Below are 26,258 nucleotides of genomic sequence, written 5' to 3'. Positions count from 1 at the left end.
TTACCGTGACACACTTTGGACATGTATGTGCTCCTCAGGTCTTTACCACAGTAGAGCTTTCTCAGCTCAACATTGCTCCTGGGCAGTGGTAACCATGGAGACTACTTAACAACTGCTGTCACCACGTCCCTCGCCAATTTCTTCACCCCACACACAAACTGCGAATACCAAACATGCTGAAAGAGAGTCAGATATATTGCGTCAGTTTTCTGGAGACATTTGGAAAGATCTGAGGAGCAGTGATGAGGTGAGACACAATTCAATATCTGTGAATGTAAAAATATTAAGAAAGCCTATCAGGATGCGGCTGTTTACTTCCACTAATGTGATTGTGACCGACAACATCTTATAAAAATTAATCCACCTCACTGCCTCTGGCATTTTATGTTACATAAAGAAGCACGAAAAGCAGCATCAAGTTTGGCCCTTGACTTTATCAGAAGCAGACTGGCTCAAAGCCTGAAAGACCACTCAGCGATTACTGTGATCTAATAACAGTATGGATCTCCTTACAGAGGAACTCTTTGGCAGCAGCAGTGCAGTGACCACACACAGCGAGGCTGACAACCATGACACTCTCTTTACTGCTGAGATTTCAGTCAAGGGGCATTAACGCTTGCTGATTGGCAGCAACCTAGCATGGGCCCCCCGCAACACAACACCCAGCCTGTCAGCAAGTAACCCCCAACTTAAGATAGCCTCAAAAATGATTTAGAATATATAAAGTAGCGATGTGTTGTTCGTGAATGAGTCATTCGTTTTGAACTAATCTAATATCTGGTCTAGTCTCTGGGGGTTCCAGATAGATCTGGTCTAGTCTCTATGGAGGACCAGACTAGTCCATCACTCACATTACAGACAGTTAACCAATTAGCCTAGACATGTTCAGACTGGGAATCAAACCTGCCACATTCTTATTGTGGGGCGACAGTGCTAACCACTACTCCACCGTGCTGCTCGAGGCCAAAGAGAAGAGTTTTTTTGGAAAGTTGCTGCGTTATGTGCCATGGAGTGAAGCTAATAGTGAGCGCACTGAAATGTGCTAGTAACTATTGCTAATAATAAACAAGCTAGCCGAGAAGAAATATCCCAAAGGCAGCTGTTGACCTGTGGATGGAGACAGCTAATCAGCATCTTCATCATCTACCATGCAGGAAGCCGAAGCAGAGGACAGTGAGGAGGACTGCACTTATTCAGACCATGCTACATATGGGGTGAGTACCACACACCATCTCCAGGTATGCACCTGAGAAATTCACTGAAAAAGTTATGTGCACACCTGATTTTCAGGCATCACTCAAAATGACAGCTACAGCGTCACATTGGTTCAAATGAACAATTGACTTGGAAAAAAAAAAGATTTGTTCATTTTACTTAACGAGTTAAAAAGACCTTGGTCAGTAAAAAGATCCGAACTTACCATCACTAATATAAAGTGACGTTCCTCAGAAATTCCATAATTCCTCAATCAACCTTTTCAAACTTGTATAAGATAAAACTTGTTTGTGTAAAAGAAATTTGGATTTGTTAGGAATAATAATAATAAAAAAAAAGGTGTAGATGAAAAGTGATCACCTGCTCAGTAGTGAGGTGAAACAAAGAACGTGAATGAAGAAATTCTTCTGTGGCATCAGAGCAGAAAACTAAAATAAACCAAAGAGACTGATGAACAGTGGCCATATGTCCCAGTTTGAAGTCAGTGTTACACAGCCTGGGAACATGTGGGTTTCTCCTCTGCTTCAGCAGAGATGGTGACAAACGCACAGATGATTGATTTGCAGCCTTTTAAACAAAATCTCTCAAACATAAGCACCATTTTTTTTCCGCATTACAACTTTTCCTACAGATTTATTTTACAGGTTTACAAAGGTTGTAACGAAGTCAATTTGAGTACCTGTACTATACTTGACTATTGTTTTGTTTTTTTTTTTTAGTTCCAGGTAAGAATATGTATAATCCTCATCCTACCTGGATTATTTCTCCATAACGATCGGCTCCTTCTTCATCACACATCGTGGCCGTATTATTTCCCGGAACACGCATTAGCTTGTAGCCGGAGTTTGGATGTCTTCTGTGGACATCACTCCCAGCTGAATACAGTTCTGTCTTTCTGCACAAACAAAACAAAACAAAACAAAACACAGCTGGAGCCCTCTCCTCTCTGATGGAGCTACCAAACTCAGCTGTTTCTGTCAAAGATAACGTTTTGTGTCGGGCTTTAACACAAGCTAGGCTAATGGAGTTAGCATTAGAGCTGGGCAGTTAGCTTACGTTACAAGCTAACTGCCCTGTTTCTCACCTTGCTCTACGTTTCTCGTCCAAACTTCACCGTCACCGCCTTTTTTTTATATATATATTTATTCAGAAAATCAACCCTTTACATGTATTGGAGTAATATTTGACAAGGTGTATCTGTACTTTTACTCAAGTAGAGAAGTTGTGTACTCTTGCTACCTTACCGCCAACACTTGGATAAAGAGAAAGCAGCAGAAGAATCTGGAGCATCCGTGGCATTCTTTATATTAATCTTTATAGAGGAAAGAAATATCAAGTCACACATACAGTCTGGTACACATTTATGGAGAGCCATGCTGATGACAAAACTATTCTCACAGCTCCTCAGTGTAGTTTTTCCAACAGTTCAAACAGGAAAAGGAAAACACACTCAGTCCCCTCAGACATGCAACATTGAAACAGATATTTAAAAGATGTTAAAAGATGAGCTTTTTTTGTTTTTACAGCGATATTCAACAGTAACACGCATGAGAAAACATCTGTGGATATATACATTAACTTACTTACATTATCAATAGCTCTGTATTTGCTATGAACAATATGTACAAAGCAGCCAAGAAAGGAAAAGTCCTCGATTCCAAACTGCTTTAAGTCGATGCTGCTGAAAGTCCCCCCCAACCCTTTTTCTTTTTCTTGCATCAGTCACATTACAGGTACTTGTCAGTTGTTTAACTTGTTTGGCTTTTGAGTAAGAGGAACCAGCACAAATAATGTTAAATGACTGACTGAGGATACAAACTCGTCACTATGTACAGTTGCGGATGTTTTAGCAAATCGTCACAATGTGAGGCAGCAACTCTTCCTCACAGCCAGGAAGGGATACACTGATGGCTTATCACACTACGCTGATGTTGTTAATCATCTCAATGAGCAGAGTTATGTATTTGGGTGTTCTGACTCCAGCTGTTTGCATCTCTACGTCTTAGTTTCCTCTGAGTGTCATCTGATATCATCAAATCGACATGTAACACACAATGTGTTCAACTAAGCTGAGAGGTTCCTGCTGGTCATGGGAGTTTGTTACAGTGATGGATGTTATTGGCAAACTGTAGCATAATGAATCTATCTGATGACAGTTGTCATATGTTAATTCCTAGCAGACAGATAGACTTGTAACCGCCTGTGCTGAGATGACAAGAAGCATATTGGCAACTGTTTGGCTTCATAGAGACAAAGATTGTAACTGAATAGTCTGCGAGTTGCATTTGTGTCTTTCACTTGACATGATCTGTCACTTCGATGTGTCTCGATACAGTGTGAAGTCTTTGATGTCTCCCTGATGAATAGTCCCTGTCCCCATGTTCATTAAAGTCTGGAGATCAGACGATAGATCCCTTGGAGGAGGACAGGTGGATGGACTGGATGCGGGTGGCCAGGGTTTTCTCCAAGTCCTGCAGGATGTCACAGCCAGGATTCTCTGGAGGCACATCATACAGCAGCTGCTTGAATGGCTCCGACTCTATCAGCATGACCATGTTCTTCAGGAAGTAGCCCTCAATATAGGATGCCAGGTCCGGAGAGTCAAGGAACTGCGAGAGAGAAGAGGAGAGTAGGTTGGTTTTGCGCAGTGAAAAACGTCATGCGGCTCTGTGAAGATTAAAATTGTGTCCGCACCTTTGTGTGGTTGTAGATCTCCACACAAGTTTCTGTGTTGATGTTCTTGGAGCAGATAATTTCACAGTGCCTCTGTAGTGCCTCCAGCTGGAAGAACTTGGCTGCAGACAGAAGCTGGGAACAAACCACAAATAATTAATATTATGGTTTAGCATTAACTTGATAATAGTTATTAAATTCAACAAGTTCAATATCCATGAAGCCTTAAGATTATAAGATAAGATAGTGTCAGGGTTCAATTCCATTGTGCACTCCACATGTCACAGTATATAATCTAGTTTCTAACCTCCATAACATCAGTGTTCCTAATATGAAGTGCTTCTGTTCCTCCATAGTAAAGATACTGCATCACCATCTGAAAGGAAAGAAATACACATTACACAGCTCCCATGCGTCGTAAATTACATCGAACTTGTTTCAAATTATTCCGTTACCTGAAAAATATGATATTTGACATTGCTGATCTCAATGCACGTGTTTTCACCACAAGGCCGGTTTGCTAGAAGGGATTTGAACCTTTGGATACAGAAACATCGACACAAGAGGGAGAGGAATTATTCTGTGAATGAAAATAAATCTTAGCATGCTGACAGGACAGAGCACAATAAGCTGCCCATAAATGTTCTGCTCTGGGGACATCATGCCAAGAACACATTTTGGGTGACATTTAATTTCAGTCACATTTTGAAATGCTTCATTGGTTACCCTAAACTAACATGACAAGGTCCAATGGTCATTGTATCACAAAAATGCTTCAATAGATAAGCAGAAAGAAACATACTGCACTAAGACCGCAGCTCATGCTTTTTGAAAGTTGATGCATGCAAATACCTGTTGGAAGCTGTGAAGAGCAGGACTTTGTGGGCATAAAAAGGCTTCCCCTCCACCAAAAAGGTCACATCTGACATCTCTTTATTGTTCAGGAAGTGAGGATCTGAAAGAAATATGGCTTACTGTCAGTTCTCCAGTTAGGAAATTTACCTTTTTGGTTTCCTTCTCTGAACACTAGGTGGCACTTTCTAGCTACACTGGACAGCTTTTCTGTTGCCTTAACACTGTATTTTATTTACACTGTAAATTCCTCCAGTGACAGAAATAAAAGGATAATGACAGGGTCTCACCCAGGCGTGACGACTGCTTCCTCTTGATCTCTGCCAGTTTGGGAATGGGGTAAGGGCCGTAACACTGGGTGAAGATTGCAGACAGCTGCTGGCTGATCACCTCATTCTGACAAAACACAGACAGTAAGGCAAAACATCAGAGGGTGAGAGGAGCTGCTTGGATGGCCGGGGCTCGGCTCTGCAGGTCTGCTTACGTGCTTCAAAATAAGAAAACATGGTATAACAATACAAACACACACAAACTCAACACAATCTGTGCAAACATGAACATGATGCCACATAATTGAACTTATTCAGGCAGATTCAATAAAACACATATTCTTGGCCAGTCACATGTTGTGAAATTTAGTTATTCATTACCACCCCTGTTCCTCATATTGCTGTAACAGTGAACCCTGAAGGAGTGTGTCAAATATAGAAGAGTAAATTTGTCTATGTGTGGTGTGTGTGTGTGTGTGTGTGTGTGTGTGGTATAAAGGAGGCGCAGTGCCATTTGTTCAGTCAGGCTGCTTGCTCAGATTTAAGCATGATGCTAAAAAAAAAAAAAAAAAAAAAAGCCATTCACAGGAATCTGTTAAGGCAGCAGCAAATGTTTTTCTTAACTGCATGGAACCAGAATGAATTTAATTGAACTGAGGTGTTTAGTGGGCTGAGGCTCTACACTTTCTGTCAGAGCAAAGATGAACATCCTGTACTGTGATTCTCATGGTGGGTCATCTCCCAAGGTCCTTCTGGAGATCAGGGTCACTGCTCCCACCACACATCATCCAAAATAAAGAAACACTGAAGGCTAGCATGAGTATATGAGTGTGTGAGAGGGATACTGTTAGTATGAGGTGCTCATGCATCCTAGGTTTGCTTTTCTGTTTTATTTATGCACATTTGCAGTCTGACTAGCAGCTGCAGTGCTTCTTTTCCTCTCTCATCAGCAATGTTAGTGCCAAACTCATGCCAGCAAGCAGTGCAAAGCCAGAACAGAGAAGTCAAAACAAACAGATCTAAAATAGCCAAGCAATGAGAACATGAGCTTCAGTAATGAGGCAAGGCCCTGATCTATCTAATCTCATAAGTATAAAGTAGGGGGGGAGGTCATAAAAATAAAAAATTTACATAGGCCTCTGAGGCTCCATCGATGTAAAGTCAACTAGTTAATGACGATCACACAGAGAGAGGAGGGGGATGACATGGCTCAGCAGACAGAGCAGAGAAATTTGAAAATGTGAAGACAGTTGGAAAGACTTTTTTTTTTAATTCTTTTCCACAATGCTTCCTGAAAAAAATAACTCCAGTGTGATTTAACAGGCGACATGCACACAGCGTGAGTGAGTACCTTGCTGGCTCTGAGGATCTGAAACATGAGAGGCAGGCCGTGCGTGATGAGCTCCTCGGTGTACTCCTCTTCTTCGATGCAGCTGAACTCCTTCAGAAGGCCCTGGATCAGGGGCCGGCGGTGCTGGTGGAAACATGTCCGCAGAGACTCCAGCCAGGTGTGCAAAGTCCAAGGGACCCCTGAGAAACGCCCACAAAGGTAAGGACACACAAACATACACAGAGAAGGTGTGAGAGCTGAAAACAGAATGTGATCATGTGAAAAATGCAGATGCATTTACAGCGACCAACCGAGGCTCCGTATGTCTATGGTGATGTCTACGTGCCCGTGCTCTGCACTGTGGTACATGGCTTCTTTCAAGGCTTTAAGTTTGGCCTTTCCTGTTCGAATCAGGTCAATCTGAGACGGACTTCTACCTTCCAGCTCTGAACCCTCTGCCAGAATCTCCTCCAGAGACAAGACGTCCCCTTTGCCTGTCTCCGTATGGGACAACAGCTTACGAAACACGTTTCTGGAAGAACAAGAAAATTTTTGGTTTCATCACAGATTGCAAGAGTCAAGAAGTGATTCTTATTTCATTTGAGTTTGTTGTTTGTGTCCTATACAATATAAGCGTAAGTGGCAATGGTGAAGTAAAGAGATTCATTTTTCTCACAGATGCACAGTTTGAAAGTGAAAAGACAGTCATGGAGTTAAAGTTGTTAGTGTGATAGACTGTGGGCAATCTAGAATCAACAGTCACACAGCTTTGATATTTAATCCTGCATAAAACTGTGTTTTAATTAACAACTGTGGTGAGATAAACAAATACGTCACATGCATATCCATTAAGCCAAAATGTCCTGGGGGGAAAAATACTCATTATATGCAAAGAAACACTTGTCTATCTTGAAAAGCTTATAACATTGGACATTATATAACTAACAAAATAACAAAAACTCAAATCCGATTTGAAAAATTCTGTGAGCGGTATTATTAAGGTTAAACAAATGCAAAATGTCGCTAATGCTTCTTACACGAACACATTTATTGTGGACAGCTGAGCCCATACTGTACTTTTGGAGTCTCTGTCTGCTGAGCCCTTATTTTGACATGTTTCAGATGAGTCTGTAGAGTTTACCAGTATATTCTCTGAAGTATTAAACGGGTACTGAAATGAACCAATGCAGCAGCAGTTGTCAATTTCATGGAGATGCTCTGTTGAATTTTGTTTGTGCTTAAACCTGATTTTATGATGAATACACAGAATGAACAGTGGGTGTTTGTGTAACTTCTGTTTATTTGACCCGTGTGTGTTACCCTACCTGTGTCCGTGAGCTGCTGCCAGGCTATAGGAGTTCATGTCTCCCTGCGGCGCCGTGGAGATGCCGTTACGGTACATGGTTCCCATCATGGGGTCGGCCCCACGCTCCAGCAGCAAACTCACCAGCTCAAAGTTTCCTGTGCACGAAAACATGATTGGCAAAAATTTTGTACACACACACAAAGGCAGAAAGTTGGATCATTTCTTTTACATGCACGCTTCCATCTCTCTTTATTTTTACAGCCCACAGGATATATATGCCTCTGAAGTCGTCACTCAGCCAATGATCCCACTGACAGTCAGGTGTTGCTATCAGCTGGTTATTGACGGCCAGCTGCTGCTGTCGGCGTGCTACAGCGAAATTGGACAGGAGACGGAGGACTGGCGTGTTTTCTGTGTACCTGCAGCAGCAGCCAGCTGCAACGGAGTCTCTGTGTAGTTCTCCATCCCATCCTGTAGAGACCCCTCCACATTGGCTTTGGCATCCAGCAGCAACTGCGGAGGTCAGATGGGGACATGACGGTAGAGAGAGAGGTAGACATAGAGAGGAAGAAGAGCGGGTTGGCTAATGGTTCAGCTTTGAAGTCAGCTGTGATATATTAATAATGAAGTCCTCCTAATGAAGTTAATAGATTTGTAGTGGGAATGATAAATATAGTTTAGAAACAATGAACTACACCATTACTTTTGTCAAATCCTTCAACCTAATTTTCCAATGCTACATTTGCATAATGTCTTCACTGCAGAAATAAATTCAGCTAAGGGTTAGGTGAGAATATAGGTATCAAATGCACTTGGGTACTTGCCAATACCCAATGCTGTACTTTTTTGACATTATTCTGAGTATAAGTACATGTAACACTGCTCATACACTGGCTGAAAGGTATTTATGTCTCATAAAAGATTCTGCTCATCTATCGAGGGAAAAATATTTTTGTCGATGAGGGAATGATCTCAATAATTGCCTGAGCCTCAAAACTTCATGCCATCTAATTAGAGCAGCGTAAAATGATTAAAAATTTATTGATAAAACATTTCAGGATTTTAGCCAGATTTTAATCTTGTTAATCTGTCTGATGGCCTTAGAGATCACATTTCAGTGTCACATGGCTTAAACATTTTTCCATTAGAATTGAATGATTTAAAATCCAATGGACAGATCATTCAGAGGGCAAAGTGAATTACTTAAATGAGTTCAATGACAATTAGGCCACCGTGTTCCCACTTTCCACTCGCTAAATGCAGTCTGATTCATTTCCTCAAAAATGCAAAGTGACAGGAAGAGGCTGTATACAACACAAATGTTCCGATGTTTAAATTGAAGGTAAATGGAAAGATAGTAAAAAAGACAAAAAGGTTAAAACTGTAGGTCACACAAATAGCAGGAGAAAACCTCGTAGTGGAGAAACATTATCATCCCCACCAAGAAGTTCTCATGATAAAAAATGACAATGATGACCAACCATGAGCTGAAGCACAATGAGAGGTCATGGTGAGAAAGGATGTCACTACCTGCACCACAGGGACATGTCCGTGTAACACAGCAAAAGTGAGGGGCGTCGCCTGCCGTGTTTCAGGAAAGACTGAGGGGTGCTTGTGCACTGAGTTTGGCACCTGGGGAAGGGACACAGGTTGGTGGGTTGGGTAGGTGGGAGGAAGAAAGGTGAGGGAGAGAGATATGAAGCCATTAAAACTACTACATGGCCCACGGAGCACAAGACAAGCAGCTGCAGGGAGAAGGCAGGGAGGACAGGAAGCTCTAAGGGAGCAGCTCGAGTAATTAACTAGAAACCCCGGGGCTGCAGAGGACATCCTGTCACTGTGTTTGCCTTCTAATGAACACAATGGATTGATCTGTCTAGTTAAGCCTCATCCTAATGGCTTAGCTCTGATCTCATCAGCCTCCACTCTGGGTTTCTCTGGCAGGCCTCTAACCTGACCTCTCCAATGCTTATCTCTCTGGTCTGGCTGAAGTAAAAAAAAAAAAAAAATGAGCCAAATGAAAGTGTGATTACACATGAGACACTTTCACATGAACAAAAGACAAAGGCTGCCTTGGGAGGAAAAGGGAATCTGAGGGGCAGAAGGGACACATGGAGATAGAACGATCCAGTAACACTTGATAATACAGGCTGAATGAATAGTTTAATTTAATAAAATACTTACCATCTCCTACTGCACTTGTACTTACAATAGGTACAACAGGAGAAAATACTAAGGCTATGGGGAACAAGGAAGTGATCATTTAGGCGTTACCAGTGGCTATCACTTCAACATTAATCATTTTGAGAGTCAAAAAAGCCTGAAAGAGGGACTTCATTAGTCGACAGCACTTTGTGCTTTGTTCAGGCGTCATGAATACACAATGGTTGATGGATCATGTTGCTGAGGTGACTAACAAAGAGCAGGATCATGAGGCTTTAACTGGACGCTCTCTCTGACGTCTGTGCAGAGTCAGAGTATGTGTGTGTGAATCCTTGCAGGAAATCGGTTTGGTTTAAATCAGGACATCTATATCCTTTCTTCTTTCCACTGGGCATAATTTTTGACTCGGAAGACTTAAATGCAAATGAATTTTAGCGCACATTGAATTTCAATGTGTTTATACAGTAATACAGATTGTGAAAAGTGGCATGCCTGTCAGTGCCTCATGCTCCTATTTAAAAGTTTAACAACAGACTCATGGGAGAGAACAAAGATAGGAAGATAAGACAAATATTTGGTTTTCTCCAACTCTCTACTGTTAATAGAAATAATTATAAAATTTTAAATACTTACATAGTCTAATAAATTAATCTAAGACTCCTATCTCTAGGAGATTCTTAATATCTAAAACTTTCTATATTGGATGTTGAAGACAGCATGTGACAACGCACTGGGTAGATCAATGTCATGATAAAAAACTAGAAATGTTGATATTTCTAGAAAGATATTTCTATTTTCTGAAAAGGGCAACATGGACATTTCATGTAAGAATGATCCATCCTTTATTTGACCTTTATCTCCCCAGTGTCTGCGTCAGAAAAGCAGTAGAAACTTCAGCATCACAGACCTCACTGTTAATATCGGCTCCTGCATCCAGCAGCATCTGCACCATTGCCTCGTCTCCACGGACACAAGCGTACATCAGTGGCGTCATCCCCTGTAAAATGTGCAGTGATGGGAATGATAAGGCGATCACTGAATAAGTTAAAAATACTCATTTAATTAAAGAATCATATTGCAGAAACAGTTGACGGCTTTCAAATGAAATAAAGCCGTATAGAGCAAGGCTGAAGTTTTAGTTGGCTCTAAACTTTCCATTCCTGGCACCTTGAGTGTGACGGGCGTAATATTCTGCTATTGATCAAAGTTTTAAAGGATACAACGTGAATCAATACTTCCTCTTTGCCATGAGGGACATCTGCGGAGCCTGGCTGACAGAGACACACTGTACTACATAGTGCTTGATCAGCCCAAACTAAATGTTGATTTTCTCTTAGAAAATTGTCACAGTTACACAAGACAAGGCAAACCAGCTGCAGGAGAAACACGTCAGAATGAGCTTAACATATATGACTGCCTTTCAGCTTACAAATCTGCACGGTGCTCAGAGGTGAAGGAGCCACCATTTACCAAGCAAACAAAAATTTCTCCACTGATTGTGTGTGTGTGTCATTGTGTATGAGTGTAAATATGCTTGCATATGTATTATAGTGTTGTGTGTTGACTTTTTCTCTAACCTGCTCACTCATGCTGTTGATACCATCCGGCCCGAGCAGGTTGACAGCCTGCTTCACCATGTCTGTGCGTCCACAGCTCAGCATCCGGAAGCCGAGGTCCTGCAGGAACTTCGCCTCAGTAGAGGCAGCATCCAGTTTCCTCGAGGCACAGAAGCAGTCATCCGTTCTGAAGGGCAAAGCACACAAAGTGCTTCATGGCTGCTAAGCTGACTGTTTTGCTTTTCAATGCACCGCATTTTCTCTAAACAAGTGCAGCGCTTTATTTTCTAACGGTTAGGACAGGTGTACGAGACGCATGCACGTCTTGTCTTTTGTGTTTGCATGTGAGTTTATGTGTGCGCCTGCTGGGGTTTTGAATGCACATCTGAAGTGGCACAAGCTCTGCAGCCCAAAGGCGAGCTCGCTGCTTGCAGCCTTACCGGAGCTGGCGGGGCTCGCAGTCCACTCCAGGCAGCAGCAGTCTGGCAGCCTGCCGAACATCATCGCTGTCCACAGAGAGGCTGCGTCTGTGCTCGGTGTGAACCACAGCTACACGCACCCACTCCATCAGAGGTGGCAGCACCATGAACGGTCTGTGGGGGGAGATAGAGGTGCACAGAAATGTCACATTAAGTACTTGGTGTGCCCTGGAACTTGCACAGAAAATCCACCTAAGACAGAATTTGCATCTGTTATTTCAGTGATGCATAGTTTGGATTAGCAATGCAAACATCTTTTTCATATGAAATTCTTATCCACTATGTCTTTAATATATCCACGCTTACCAAAAGCTGTACAGAGTAATATAACATTCAGCTGAAACTTTCACACTGCGTACATATATATACTTATTTATATTTAAAACATGGTACATAAAACCTCACAATATACTGCAACATAATGCACAATGCATGTTAAGTTTCAATATGCAATAAGATGCATTGTGATGTTATATCATTAACACTTTAGAAGGACATGGATGGGAAGCAGTCTGCTTTAATGTATGTTGCATAACATCATACAGTTTTATATACATTAGAGTGCACGCTTTACACTCAATGGGTGAAGATGATGGTTATACCAACCCACATATTCTATCTAAGGCAGGTCACTGCCTGCGGCGATTAAAGTGAATGTATTGGTATGTTGCAAACAGCTGGTACTGTTCAGCAGAGACAGGAAATGACCACTGCACGGCTGCACGGCTGCTCCTGACACCACAGCTCACAGCTCACTGATGTAAAATGAAGCAAATACAATAACCATGAGTATGACTGAATTACAGAGCCTCTCTTCTTGTCTACCTCCACTGATCCTGCACCAGTGTTTATTGCAGCCACATGGAATCCATATGCATGAAGATACATATGCATGATGTTACACTTTGACCTCTGTTACTTTACTGATGGCAGGTTGTGGCTATAAATACACCCATCTTTCACTTAAACCAAACAATGAGCTGTCATCGCTACATTATGCAAAACATACTGACACTGTTCAGCCCTCATTGATCCAAAAGAAACACAATATTTAAAAGACTTTAGGCTAGATTTCATGCAAAATGAATATTATTAAGTTTAAGTACTTACATACTCTGCTTAATAATTGTTCATATGCTCGTAATTTAACACATACACAACATATAAAACAGTTTTGATATTTGCTTTATAAAAAATCATACCGCTTGGTTTGAGTTTACATCTTTTAATAAAAGATTGTTCTGCTAGAAAATGTAAGCTTTTTTAATTTTCTCACTTCAAAGAAGCCCTGTACAACCACATAATTCTGTGGGTCCCACAAACGTCGTTAAAGCAGGTCATAGCACCTAATCAAGAGGCAGGGAACGTATGGCAGTAATGCATTCCCTCACAAACCCGACAGAAACACCAGTTCACCAGCAGTTCAAGGTCCTGCTATTTCCATGCACCCCTCTTTCTGCAATAAAGTGCAGACATTTCTGAGGAGGTTTTCCCAAATTTTCACTCTGGCAAAAACCTTAAATATGTCTAAAACAAACATCCATTAAGGTGCTTTCCTTTACAACTGGTGATTAGAGCTAAAGCAGACGTAAGTGTGACACTTGAGACACACATTAGTTGATAGCTTGGTCCACTGCAGGGTCCGGATCCTGTCTTGAAGCCCCAGAGGAGGACTGCTCAGGCTCAACTGTCAGCACTGTTTCCCACCTCCGCTGCAGGCTGACAGGGCTTCCACCAAAAGTATAAGAAATACTGAACAGCTCGAGGTACGAATATTACAGTGGAATATGATGAGGAAAAAAAAAAAAAGCAAAAAGAAAATATATGATTATAAACTCAGCACAAGAAGCATTTCTTGAGGAGAACCTTTGTAGACTGCTCTGTGCTTTACTAAAACATGAGCTGTCCAAAAACTCCAGGATGAAGGATCAAGGGATTTAACATTATGGAAACATTGGCTAATCCTTGTGTCATCTGCACATAAGTCACCTTATGTCCTCCAGCTGCTGCCTGATAATGTCCCACTACGTCAATGGCAACATTATCAACACTGACTGGCCACATGTCTGTGCACACTCTCTACAACTGCTGCTTTCTGACACTCCTCAGGTCACCCAAAGGGCTCATTCAAGTAGCAAACAAGGTGACAATTCTGCACTTTCCTTCCAGAGGGAAATTATCTGGTGTGCCATTTCAGGGCCGAGCCAGATATATAATAAAGGAACACCCTGCAAAAGTGTACAGTTACAGCAGAATGATCTCTATAATGGGAACATTAGCACGGGACTGAATCTATAAAGTTATATGCTGAGGTGAAAAGCTGGACAGATGCAAGTCGGGGAAGAATGAAGGGAGTTTCCACCTTTTCAGCCTGCAGTCTCATGGTGTTCCCTTATTGTTGTCATTGGAAAGTGCAAAAAGGGAGAGGGAGTAATCAATACCAAACATTTCTGGTACTTTTACCTTACTTTATCGCGTTCTGCAGCTTTAAGAGATCAGACGTGCCTTGTGTAAAAGAAATCCACAGTTAAAGCATGGTCAGAGTGACATATTAGCATCTTCGTGTTCTTTTCTCTCCCCATCGAGCAATGTTAACACTTCGTTGGATGTTTATCTTGCATCTCTGCTCTTGCTACCTTGCTTCATTTATTGGCCGTATTTTGAAAATGTGAATCACCCATTGCGCTGTTGACTCATAATAAACCACCCAGGCTCCAGGTTTATGGCGATGAAGCAGCATGTTACACGGTGAAAAAGCGTGGCTCCTTATGGTCCTTACAGTTTATGGCCGACAATAGGAGGGCACCTCAGCCTTTGGATATGTGGACTGCTTGTAGGGTCACTTCATCCTTAGTTTAGCTTTTTCATTTCCGTTGTTGAGGAAAAGAAAAATATAGAATATTTAAAGTCATGACTGTGTTTATTTCTCACCTCTCTGTTTGCAGAGTAACCTTGGAGGGCTCCACATTGGGGTTCTCCCACTCCATCTGAGGGCAGTGCATGAAATAACACAGAGTGTAGATCGCCTCAGGCGCCCAGTGAATCAAACTGCTTTTCTGGTGGATTGGCGTCCCGTTGCTCTGATTCTTTATATACAGCGGCTGAAGGTGGTGCATGGCTCGGGAAACCAGGTCACCTACACACAACACAACACAAAGAACCGTTAGCCATCCCAAAAGGTAACACATAAGCAAAGAGAAAGGAATTCTCTTAGACGAGGGAGAAGAGACAAGAACATTTTGAGTGCGGGGCCTTTAAAGACATGTCGAGGAATCGTCGTCATTCCTTCAAGGCCCCATAGAGCTCATTTTGTCAAGGGAAATCGAAAATTTTCCTGTACCACGCAAAAAGAAGGCCCATTTCAGTCCTTTCTGTGCAAGGAGCAAGGAAAAAAGCAAGCTTGGACTAAGCTGGGCAAAGAATGAATATTTATGGATAAACATTAGCTACTCTCAGCTATTTCCTCTGCATAATTTGCCAGTACTTTAAGGTCATCCAGTTGGAGCTAGAAAAATCAAAGCTATTGAGGACTCTGCTAATGAACATTTGAATATTCTCTGGGCTGGTTTAGAAGAAAATAAACAGTTCTTGTAGAAGTATCTTGAAAATGCATTTTTATACTTAAGGGAGAATAGTTTCAATGCAGCTGATTCACTTCATCAAGAAACTGAGAAATGACCCAAAAGCTTCTTCAGTCGAACACTTAATGGAAACATCAGGACTGTGGCACCTTTGTTGTTAAACAGCAGTGTAAGCTTACTTGGAAAGCAACCCATTATGTACTCATATCCCATCTACTGAATGATTTCTGTCCCTTCTCTTTCCTGTCTAGACTCACAGTGCTATGAGAAAAATAAAATGAAGTTCTGAAGTGGGGTCAATAAAAAAAAAAAAAAAAAAAAAAAAAATCACTATGGTCATATGGTTCTGGTCAATTTGATGCCATTTAAGACAAAAAAAAAACAGAAGTAATAGAGCCGATGGCACTTTGCTCCTCTGTCTGAAGTATCTATACTGTAGAGTTTGTCTGCTGACACAATAGAGAGCGGGAACAAACAGTAATTCCCACAGTCAAAAGGGTTTGTATAGCATCAAAATTGGGCTATTTGGCACTTGCCAACATTCCATTTTGGCTTAACAATGTGGGAGGCAGGCGTGAAAAAGATGCCAGGTTCAGGGAAGAGCATTCACGAAATAAAACAGTCAATCTCTCAACTGTCCACTGGGAGGAGTGGGGATGTGCTGACAGAAGCGTCACTTCCTGATGCAACGAACAGGGAATATGATGACAGAATTTACCACCTGCTGTACAAACTTTAGATTAGAGGTCTTGCAGTTTCTCCCCGTTGCTATCTGTTACTAGTCACGCGTGTGTCTCTCCATTGTATGAAGGGGAATCTAGATGAGCTTGTAACAGTAAGCCTGGCAAAGGGAGCTGAGGTGGTCAGCCAGAGTCAGTTCTCGTGTCTTTGTGATGGCAGAGATGCGGCAGGGAGGGCCGAGGAAGATGATTATTTCAAACAGTGAAAGAGAGCAACAGTAGTGGCAGCAGCATAACACAAAAAGCGAGATTACTGCTGCTCTTTCTGTTCAGCTGCAAGGATTTATGTGGCTAAACGAGAGGAAGGACAGGCAGAAGAATGGAAGTTTAATAAGTTTAAATGTCAATAGCCTTTTCATTATAAGACTGAAGCCTTTAATCAATAGCTCATCCAGGGTAATTAATTCTTTATGCTAACAAGACGAGGAGAGGTGGATGACACACACTGCTGATCCCGATCCACAGGTAGCTCAGTAATTACCTTCAGCAGGGGGGTAGCACGCTCTTTATTTTTCAAGATTTAAAATCCCCTTAGTAAAAACCACATCACACAAATATGTCAGCACAATGGTTCTGCTTTGATTTAGGAGGAGATTTTTCCAGTAACTGGCAATGCAGCACCCACAAAACAACCACACTGCTCATTACTTCATAAAGTGTGAAGGGCGCTTCATATTCAATAGAGAGAGAGAAAATATATATACCTTTGGAATGTGGGATTAACTCATTTCTGATGAGGCAATTATATCCAAGCATTTACAGAGAAATGAACACAGCTTTTCTTTGGGATACACGCACTGTGCAGCTGCAACCATCATCACACCAACTACGTTTCAATTATTTGCTGCTATGCGGCCGTGATCACATTTAATGGTTGCCCGAGGTGATCCTGACTCAACAAGATGCTAAGTCCTTCTTCTTGCTATTATTTTTGTCCAAATCAGATAACGAGAAGGGCACAAACATCATCTGTATGCCACGGTCTCATCTAAAAGTTGTACGATTAATGTGAAAAGACTCACACTCTCTTTGAATATAAAACCCTCCCAAAGAAACAATAGTCATGCTACCAGTGAAGCATCTTTTCCTGCTGATTATAACTCCCCACTCTAACTTTCAGTCCGACTTCACGCCATACACAGTCATCTTTGAAGGGAACAAGCACACCTTGTGCCTGCAATAGGAAAACAAAGCTGAATAATGGTTCACCTGCCCCATTTGATTCTTCTGCTCTCCACAGATACAGTATGAGGTCATTCTATTAATCTTAAAAGTAAACAGCATTTTCAGCGCAAGGATTAAAGAGCAAATCTTTACAGCATCGCTGCTGCAATGTTTGATGCTTGAAATTTATTACACAGAATGTGGACATTAATGTCTTCTATCAATTCACCAAAACAACCTTGAAACAGCAAAAGATGAAAAGAACCAGATGAGACATCATGAAAGTCAAGATTTCCATAAGCCGTCATGTCAAACAATAACAAATTATGATGTATTTAATCAGCATTGATAACTAAATCTGTATGGCAGTAAGAAATGGCAAACATGAATTATTGATGACGCCATTATTTTTATTATACAATGCCATTATTACTGCTCAATATAGATGTGGGTAATAAAATTAGCGAACAAGCTAAAAGGTCATAATGAATGGGAGCAACAAATATAATAGCTGAGAGAGTCCATTTGGCTCTCAGAGGGTAAATCAGGGCCTACTTTTATTTGTTCCTTGAAATTTAGCATGGCTCAGTAGATCTTGGCTTGGCTGAGGGAAAAAAGCCCACAAAATTAGTGAGTGGATGAGTGTCCTCTTGTTTTCTGTACAGAGCAAAGATTGTTAGCATCATCTAAAGTCCCAAAGAACCCAAACAAGCTCATTTTCCAAAAAAGGTTGGACTGTGAGCTACTCTTAGAGACTATGAGACAACAGACACACATCTTTCTTCCACATCAGGACAGGTCACTACCATTTGACCTTTTTTCACTCAATATGTTTTTATCTGTATAGATTTATGTTTGGAAGGTCTACATGCATAATATCAAATCCTCTACATAAATCTGGATTATAGTTTCAAGGCCCGGAGCTCGATACCACAACAACTTTGCTTTGAGGAGCTGATGTTATGCAACTGCATAGAAGATGGTGTACATATATATGGTATCCTCTATCTATTGTCTGCCTACATCTGAGTTCAGCTAACAACACTGACTAAAGCATATTTGAAGTCAGTATGCTGTTGAGCATGACTGAGTGATGAGCACATACAAACAGTAATAATTGCAGTGTGGGCAAGACCATCATTTCCAATATGCTAATTGAGCATTTTGGTGGAGTAGAAAATGAGAAAATACAAAGAGGTAAATCTGTGGCAAACCTCTAAAATGGGGTCTAAAAGCAGTGCAAGACGAGGCCTGTGCAGGATGCAAATTTTACTGCGCTGCAGCAGCCAATGTCGTTTTTATGCTTCAACCTTGGTGACAGCCGACAGGATTTATGTTCTCAGGTACTTCCTCTATACGTTCTGCTGTCGTAAACACGATCCCTCATAGAGAGGCTTGGAGAGGTCTCTTTAATATTGCACAAACATTATCTTGGTCTCAAAGACAAACTTTGGTGCTCAAGACTCAAAGGTCATTGTGGCCTCACAAAACCAAAAGTTTTTGGGCATAACAATGAGACACACACACACACACACACACACATCAGGGCTGTCAAACATGATTAATCAGTATTCCTAAATCTGAACCAAAACTTTCTCTGTATATTTTTAACAGTTGTCATTTTCTAACTATTTTTTTTGCAAGTACATAATGGATGCATTTCTGAAACTTCACAACAGTGATGACCAACATGTTAGTAATTTAAAGCAGCTCTCACCAATGTACTTCCATTGGAAAGCAAAGAAAATGACCTTATAAACTGCGTTTATAAATAAATGCGTGTTAAATATTTTCATCATTTACCAAAAGAAGTGTAATAGGCCTGATGGAACAGATCGTCTTCAGAAGTAATGTTTGCCTTGAAATGAAATAAAAGCTATTTAATCCACTTTACACAAGCTGCTAATTATTTCTGATTTGTGTAACGAGCTGTTAAGCGAACCATCAGAAACGAATCGCTGTCGTTCACCTCTCCGACGTATGCAGGGAGCAGGAAGCTGCTGACAGATGGCAGCTTAAGGGTGTGGCTATGGGACAAAATAAGAGTACACAATTAAGGAGATAAAAAATAAATAAAGTGTAAATCGCAGCATTTTAATTGGCCCCTACTTCTAACTTCATTTATTACCGCAGCAAACATTTTCCTAACACGTTTATGGTCTCTGAGTTGAGTTTCACGTCTTCTTCGATAAAACATTATGTTAATTTCTTTAAATTATGGTCCCATTTTGGGGAAAACAGACCATAAATCAGAGTGTCCATTAAGAGGAAGCTACTCCTCATTCCTTCTCAACTCCATTACATCCACCAAATATGGGTTGCCACTCGACCTTGTGTGGACATAGATGCCAACTGCAACTTTACTGGTTGGCAGAGGCAAACAATCGCGAAGAGGTGATAGTAGTAGTCCATTAATTTGATTAGTAAATCCATCTTGTGTTTCATTCTTTTAATTTGCTCTCCTGCAAATGCTCTACGTGACACCCTGATAGGGCAATCATCTGGCTGGCTTTTCTACCTTGGTCAGTTATTTATAATTTATAGCTCGAGTTGTGTGTCTGTTTGCAGATCCTATAGTTATTTACAGAGTTCCTCTCCAGAGCTGATGGCATTACCACTGCACTAAGCTCTGCTATTATCCACAGGCTGCTCTGTTGTCTCAGGGTGTGTTTGCAGTGTCAACAGTGCAGAATGAGTCCTTGCTTGACCTTATCAATACAGCATGGACAGAGTAGTGATTGCGACTAGCCTCAGAGCTACACCCCGACACGACCGACTTGAGAAACACTCTGAGAGGAATTGGCTCACTGTTTATTCTGATGATAAATGTTTGCACGGGCAAAATTTTTCCAGCCTTGACATAAGGATGCCATGACAACAGAAACACGCACTTTGACCTTTTTCCTCAATGTCTGGCTTGAAGATTTTTCTTTTGTGTAACATAGCGTAGCGTATTGTCAAGTGCATGAGGTGAATTTGTGTTTCTTCCGTTAGTGGATGCAGCAGTGTATAGATGTGTTTTCTGGAATGAGCTATGCATCCACAAACAAAACAGTTTATCCCTTCCAATGAGCATCTTGATTCTGTCGTTATGTTTGATTATATAAAAGGGAAGAACATGTAGTTATGCATTCTGTGATTTGCAACACGGCTTGCCAGAGCAAATTTACTGTGACTGCTTAGAAGTTTGTCTGAAAAAATCAAAACAGACAGAAACGAAGTAGACACTCAAATGGATGCTTTGTGTAAAACCTGTATTTACTTTGGGGACAGGAGGGTAAAAATCAATGCATAAAACCTATTAATATTCCATAAAATGGACTCCTAAAGTCGAACTTAATGACGTTTTACTGTACTAACCCTAACCCATATAGAAATCATTCCGGCGCCCATAATTCTTAATTAATTAATAATTAATAATGACTAACATTGGAAGTGGACAGAGATTCAATTAACTTTTGAAGTACTTTTGAGTTATGATTTAAATCATTTTGTAAAATGGCCCTGGTTCATCAAAGCTGCTGTCATTGACAGTGTTGCTCTCACTGATTCACATTTACTTAAGCAGCCTGCGACAGACTGGCGACCTGTCCACGATGTACCCCGCCCTCGCCCAATGTGAGCTGGGATCGGCTCCAGCAGCCCACACGACTCGAAAACAGATAAGTGGTAGAAGACGAATATATGAATGAATGACGATAAATGATGCACTGATTTACTTTACAGCAGCTCAATAATTGTGAATTATTAAACATCAGACAGCCAAAATTGCTATCCAACTCGTGAGAGGTGCAGTTAGTTTACCAGAGCAGCATATGTTTAATAAAACAAATGAAATCAATAAGAAAACAAATATGATGTTATTGGAAGAGTCTCAATAGTCTCAGTTTGTGGTTCTCCAGTTGTGGTTTCAATCTAATATCTAAATTAAGCATTTTATAATCCTAAAAAAAACAACAACAAATGATTATCAACACGAAATACAAAATGCAGCTAAGAAGAAGCAAAATCTGTAGGATTCTTTCTCAGAGGACCATGAACACATAATGTACATCCATGTAAGGATGTCAATAAGGCCTGTACGAAAATTATTTTCAAAGGGATTTCAGACCAAGAACAATGTTCTGTGTACTGAGCATGGAGTTTTGTTTTGTTTTGTTTTGGATTTTTTTGTTTGTTTTTTTGGCACCAAAATCGTCTAATTTAAAACCCTTGACTATCAGCCCAAAAGTCCAGGTTCTGGGCTGATAGCTTCCAGCCATATTGATCAAAGCCTAGTAGATGCAGACTTAAGATTCAATTTCCTCAAATAGTCATTTTCAGCATCATCCTATCTCACACTCATACTCACATGTGTGTCGTCTGGACATTCAATTCTTTCACTGATATGTGACTTTTGAAGACCCCAGTTAAAGCACGAGATACTAATATGCTCCTCCACTTCACCGCCTTTTCACCAAAGACACTGGGACTCGCTACAGTGAGAGACGCACAAGTATAAATATTAAAATTCATATTTTGAAGCTGCCTCAGGATCCTGATGTTAAGTGTGTTGGCGTCATGCTTAACTGGGATACTTGAGTGAGCCGGAGCCATTGTTATTGTTGTTTATAACACTTCTGCTTTAACTTTAATTTCTGCTTTCTAAACCATTTTTATGTTAACTGCGGCCGTTACTGAAGGTATTGTGCTGAAACAGAAACGGGTTTGTTGAAAGAAACATCGACGGACAGTGGTGACCACTGAGCAGCTTCACCAGAGGAACGGGGCTGTTAATTGCCCTGCTCCGGGGCACTCTGACTTCAGAGTGTAGCGAGGAAGGGGTCAACGCTGGGTCAACATTTATCAAACCAGACATTTCCAGTCACACCTACACCTCCACACACACACACACACACACACACAGACTCACTGAGCTCAGAGATGCTGCCCACTCTTGTTGCCAGTAAGCACTGTTCAATGGACCGCAGCTCAGACTGATTGAAAACGTTTCCGTCTGCACCCTTTCCTGCTCGCTGCTGCTGCTGCTGCTGCTGCTGGTCCCTCTGAAGAGTCAGACCCTCAGGTAGGCTGAGCACACCTGGAAGGGAGAGACAGAGACTGTTACTCCTGATTTCTGCAGTTAATGCACATGTATTGTTTTTTATTTTTTTATTATTACAGGGCATGTGAATACGGTGCAACACATTGTATGACCTCACAGTGAAGTCTCATTGTTTCCCTGTGTATATCTGTCAAAGGCCATGTGAGAAACATTATCCTGCGCACGGATAGGCTTTATAGATGATGTATGAATATTATTAATGAAAAAATAAAAATGCTCAACAAGTGATAATTTAAAAAAAAACAAAACCGTTAATAATTATTTGTGGAGAATAATGGAGAGACAACAGATGCCTTTTGACATAGTAATTATGCCTCCTAGTTGCATCTGTCATATTTCTCCTAAGAGGTGTAATAATTTAAATGCGTTTTCATTATTCACACCCCTGGAAGTTGGTTACTCTTCCTCACTCTGAGGGTGACAAGGCACATAGCTCTCCATTTTGCCTTCCTGACAGTTCCTTATTCCTTCCTACTGTTTGCAGGGTGTCAGCTAATGAAAAGGCTGAAAGCATTGACTCTCTACTTACCCTCTAATCACTTTTTTTTTATTTTTTTAAGTAGCTTTGGTTTTAATGGTTCTTCTCTCATAATATGCTACTAATTCAAGGCACACGCTGCCTCTGGCAAAGGTGACATTCTTCATTCATCTTCATTTAAATGTTCTTTCAAGGAAAGGCAGTCAAAAGAGAGAGACAGAATCTAAGTTACTGCCTTGACTTTCATAAAATTGGGAATGTTATGTTTTGTTGATTGCTTTTGTTGAAGGCTGGTGATTTTTTTTTTTCCAAGGTTGAGAATGGCTGAAATCTTTTGCAAAGATATTTCATTTGGTTCTGTGTGCCATAATTTTTACATTGCTAATTCAGCTGGCCTTTTGAGGCCTCAAGAAAAAATATAATTGCTGCATTGACTCCTAGATCACACATCAATGTCATGTCAAGATGGTGTTTTTATGAATAACCGCAAATTAAGATTTGCTGTTTTTAGAATCAAATGGTATTACTTATGTATTTGCAGTAATGCTCTTCCAGTTCACCATTCAAAATTTTTTGCGTGCCTTAAGGAGGATTTTTGTGAAATTAATTGTTGACTCTATCTCTCAACAACCCAATAATTTTTATAAATTCCCTAGCAATACAGAAAATATGGTCAGTGTCAGAATCAATCAGTCCCTTTCAAAATAAAGAAACTAAATCAAAATCTGCTGATTTGAAAACAAACTTCTGTGCATGCTTTTTTGACATTACACAAGCAGGAAAACTGCGGGGCAAAAACATCTGGAAGTAGGTTTCTTGGTAATAACTCCACGTTATTTAGCTTATAAACCTTCACAGCAGCTGCTACTGGAGCAGAGCAGTAGCTGTGACACCACCTCTTCTGCATCTTTGTTCACATCCGACCAGGTTACTACTGACAACCATCATGGCTCATGAGGACACATCACCACTTACTGCACCTGTGTCACGTATCAGTTTTCAGCCAAAGCTCCAGACGCGCCAACGTGATCAATTATGAAGGAAATAAACTTTCTTTGTTTTACTGCAGGAACCTGTCTACAGGGATCACTTTGAAACTGCCCATTTATTGCTTTTATTGCTCACATTGTGCCCTCTTTAGTGAGCTGTTGTGCAACCCCCAGGAAATCCATCTGAAACCGTTTAAGGCAGCAGGAGGGCTAGCCTGGCACCTTCCTCACTCCCACTTTGTTCTCAAACAATTACATACCAAAGTAAATAGCCCACTCACAGCATAACCACAGGAATCAACCGTCTTTTGATGTTCACAGACTGAAGGCCCCAGGTGTGATTTTGCAGAGCATCCCACTGCAGATCCCATAATTGTAACTATAATGGGCAACAGGTTGAGAAAATCACTCTTACTTTTAACCTGCAAGCTCCTCCTGTACTTTGAATTCACTCTATGGATTCCCAGCATGAAAATCAAACATCTAATATATCTAGCATCTATTCTTAAGATAGAATTAAATTAAACAGAATTTTGCTGAATTACATTTTGCCTTGTCAGTTTCAAAGCTCTGGCGATGTGCGAGTGGGCCCACTGCCACATGGGACAGTAACAGGGTCATTGTTCATGTAATTAGTGTCAAGTTGCCTGCTGTGACATAACAAAACACTTGCTTCAAAATGCCTGTGACTGAATAAATTTATTGCGGGCAAAAAAAAAAAATTATAAAAAAAGAACATTTAAGCTTTTCCCTGCCCAGCTCCTTAACCCTGGATCACAGGAATAAAAGGACCGGCTGACAGTGGAGTGCTGAATGGTCTCAGTATGGACTGAGGCGAGGTGACTCACTCGCTCTCTGTGTCCTAATGCAGCACAGCTTACCCTCAGGGAGCGACTGATGGAGCTCTTGCATACAAGCCAGCTAATGTCCATAGTTGCCTTCTCTGTGTGTTTGTGTGAGGAGAACACTTGTCTGTATCTTCCTCATCGTTATCACTGCACCAGAAATCTTCCATATGTAATATTTCCAGGTTTGAAAGTAGAATTTAGGGCAGCACAGCGGCATAGTGGTTAGTGCTGTTTCCTTACAACAAGAAGGTTGTGGGTTCGGCTCCCGGCCTGGGGCCGTTCTGTGCAGTTTGCATGTTCTCCCTGTGCCTGCCTGGGTTTCTTCCCTCCATGAAGACATCATGTTTGGGTTAACTGGTGAATCTAAACTGTCCGTAGGTCTGAGTGTGAGTGTGAGCGGTTGCTGGTCTCTGTCTGTCTCTGTGTGTTGGCCCTGTGATAGACTGATGACCTGACCAGGGTGTTCCCCACCATCGCCCAATGTGAGCTGGGATTGGCAACCCCCACAACCCAGAAATGGATAAATGGTAGGTGATGGATGAATTAAAAACCATGATATAAAGAATGCAAAATGTATTTGAATGTGTGTTTAACTGCGTCCTGCATTACGGCAGCAATTGAGTGTTACTGAGGAGGTAAGAGGATGAGGAGAGGAGAGGAGGAGAGGAGGCTCTAGGCAAGATGCTGCTAGTGGAGGAGAAGTAATGAGTACCAGAGTTCCCTTTAAGATGTTGCTGAATGCACCTTAGTCATATTTGTGACAGACAGCAAATGCAGTGCACAGTAAGAAGCATACTTCAAAATGTTGCAAAATATACACACACACACACACACACACACACACACATAGTAAAACTGCTGAACTAACAACATGTTTAGAAATATTCTTAGAGCTGACAAATAGCAGCTATCTTAGCTTAGCATTACTGAAAAAGGGGGACAAACAAATGTACTCGTTTTAAACTCACTTATTAACAACTGGAGCGAGCGGTCAGGAAAAAAAAAAAAAAAGCAAAACAAAATCTACCTTGTGGAATTTCTCTGCTAGTGAAGTCTATGTGTGTGTTTTTACATCTTTACACAAAACCATGCCTTTGTGAGCTGAGCTATGCTAAACTAAATAAGGCAAACTAAACTAAGACAAGACAAAAGTGAGAAAAACTAAATGATGCTAAGACATAAGCGTGGTATCAAATGTCTCATACATCATTTTTGGCAAGAGCTCAAATGTGCATATTTCTAAAAAATGCCAAATTTTTCCCTAATATAATTTTTAAGAGAGTCTGGAATGTTATTCCTTTTTTGTTCCATGCATAAATACGTTCTTTTTTTATTTGTTGATCTTTTTGGATCTTACATACAGATGATAATTGTGTGTATTAATAACTTTACTACTCTGCCTGTCTGTCTGTCCGAGGGCAGACTACTGTAGCTCACATCCACTCTTGTCTCAGGGTTGACTAGAGCAGTGGGGCAGGAAGACACTGACCTCAATGTGGCTTTTACCCGGC

The 26,258-nt window shown here is 41.0% G+C and overlaps 1 protein-coding gene across 2 annotated transcripts in view; it reads right to left on the bottom strand.

The window, feature by feature from the left end:
• Positions 1-2,514: 2,514 nt before the first annotated feature.
• The window catches only part of btbd11b (BTB (POZ) domain containing 11b), a 56,386-nt gene continuing 32,642 nt past the window's right edge, over positions 2,515-26,258 (bottom strand). The window contains exons 2-17 of one of the 2 annotated variants that reach the window (XM_029523591.1): positions 22,241-22,408; positions 14,775-14,979; positions 11,805-11,957; positions 11,386-11,551; positions 10,716-10,805; positions 9,176-9,277; positions 8,065-8,158; positions 7,665-7,800; positions 6,651-6,871; positions 6,361-6,539; positions 5,031-5,136; positions 4,741-4,843; positions 4,344-4,425; positions 4,196-4,264; positions 3,910-4,023; positions 2,515-3,824 (exon numbers count right to left, since the gene is read on the bottom strand). In XM_029523591.1, coding sequence (XP_029379451.1) covers positions 3,615-3,824; positions 3,910-4,023; positions 4,196-4,264; positions 4,344-4,425; positions 4,741-4,843; positions 5,031-5,136; positions 6,361-6,539; positions 6,651-6,871; positions 7,665-7,800; positions 8,065-8,158; positions 9,176-9,277; positions 10,716-10,805; positions 11,386-11,551; positions 11,805-11,957; positions 14,775-14,979; positions 22,241-22,408 — 2,198 coding nt within the window. In that variant the 3' untranslated portion in view covers positions 2,515-3,614. The remainder of the gene's footprint in view (positions 3,825-3,909; positions 4,024-4,195; positions 4,265-4,343; positions 4,426-4,740; positions 4,844-5,030; positions 5,137-6,360; positions 6,540-6,650; positions 6,872-7,664; positions 7,801-8,064; positions 8,159-9,175; positions 9,278-10,715; positions 10,806-11,385; positions 11,552-11,804; positions 11,958-14,774; positions 14,980-22,240; positions 22,409-26,258) is intronic. The other variant, XM_029523592.1, reaches the window with a different exon arrangement.

The sequence above is a fragment of the Echeneis naucrates genome, chromosome 16 (genome assembly GCF_900963305.1).
Source record: "Echeneis naucrates chromosome 16, fEcheNa1.1, whole genome shotgun sequence".
Lineage (NCBI taxonomy): Eukaryota > Metazoa > Chordata > Actinopteri > Carangiformes > Echeneidae > Echeneis > Echeneis naucrates.
Note: the sequence above shows the minus strand (reverse complement) of the source record. Positions and strands in the feature narration are given on the sequence as shown.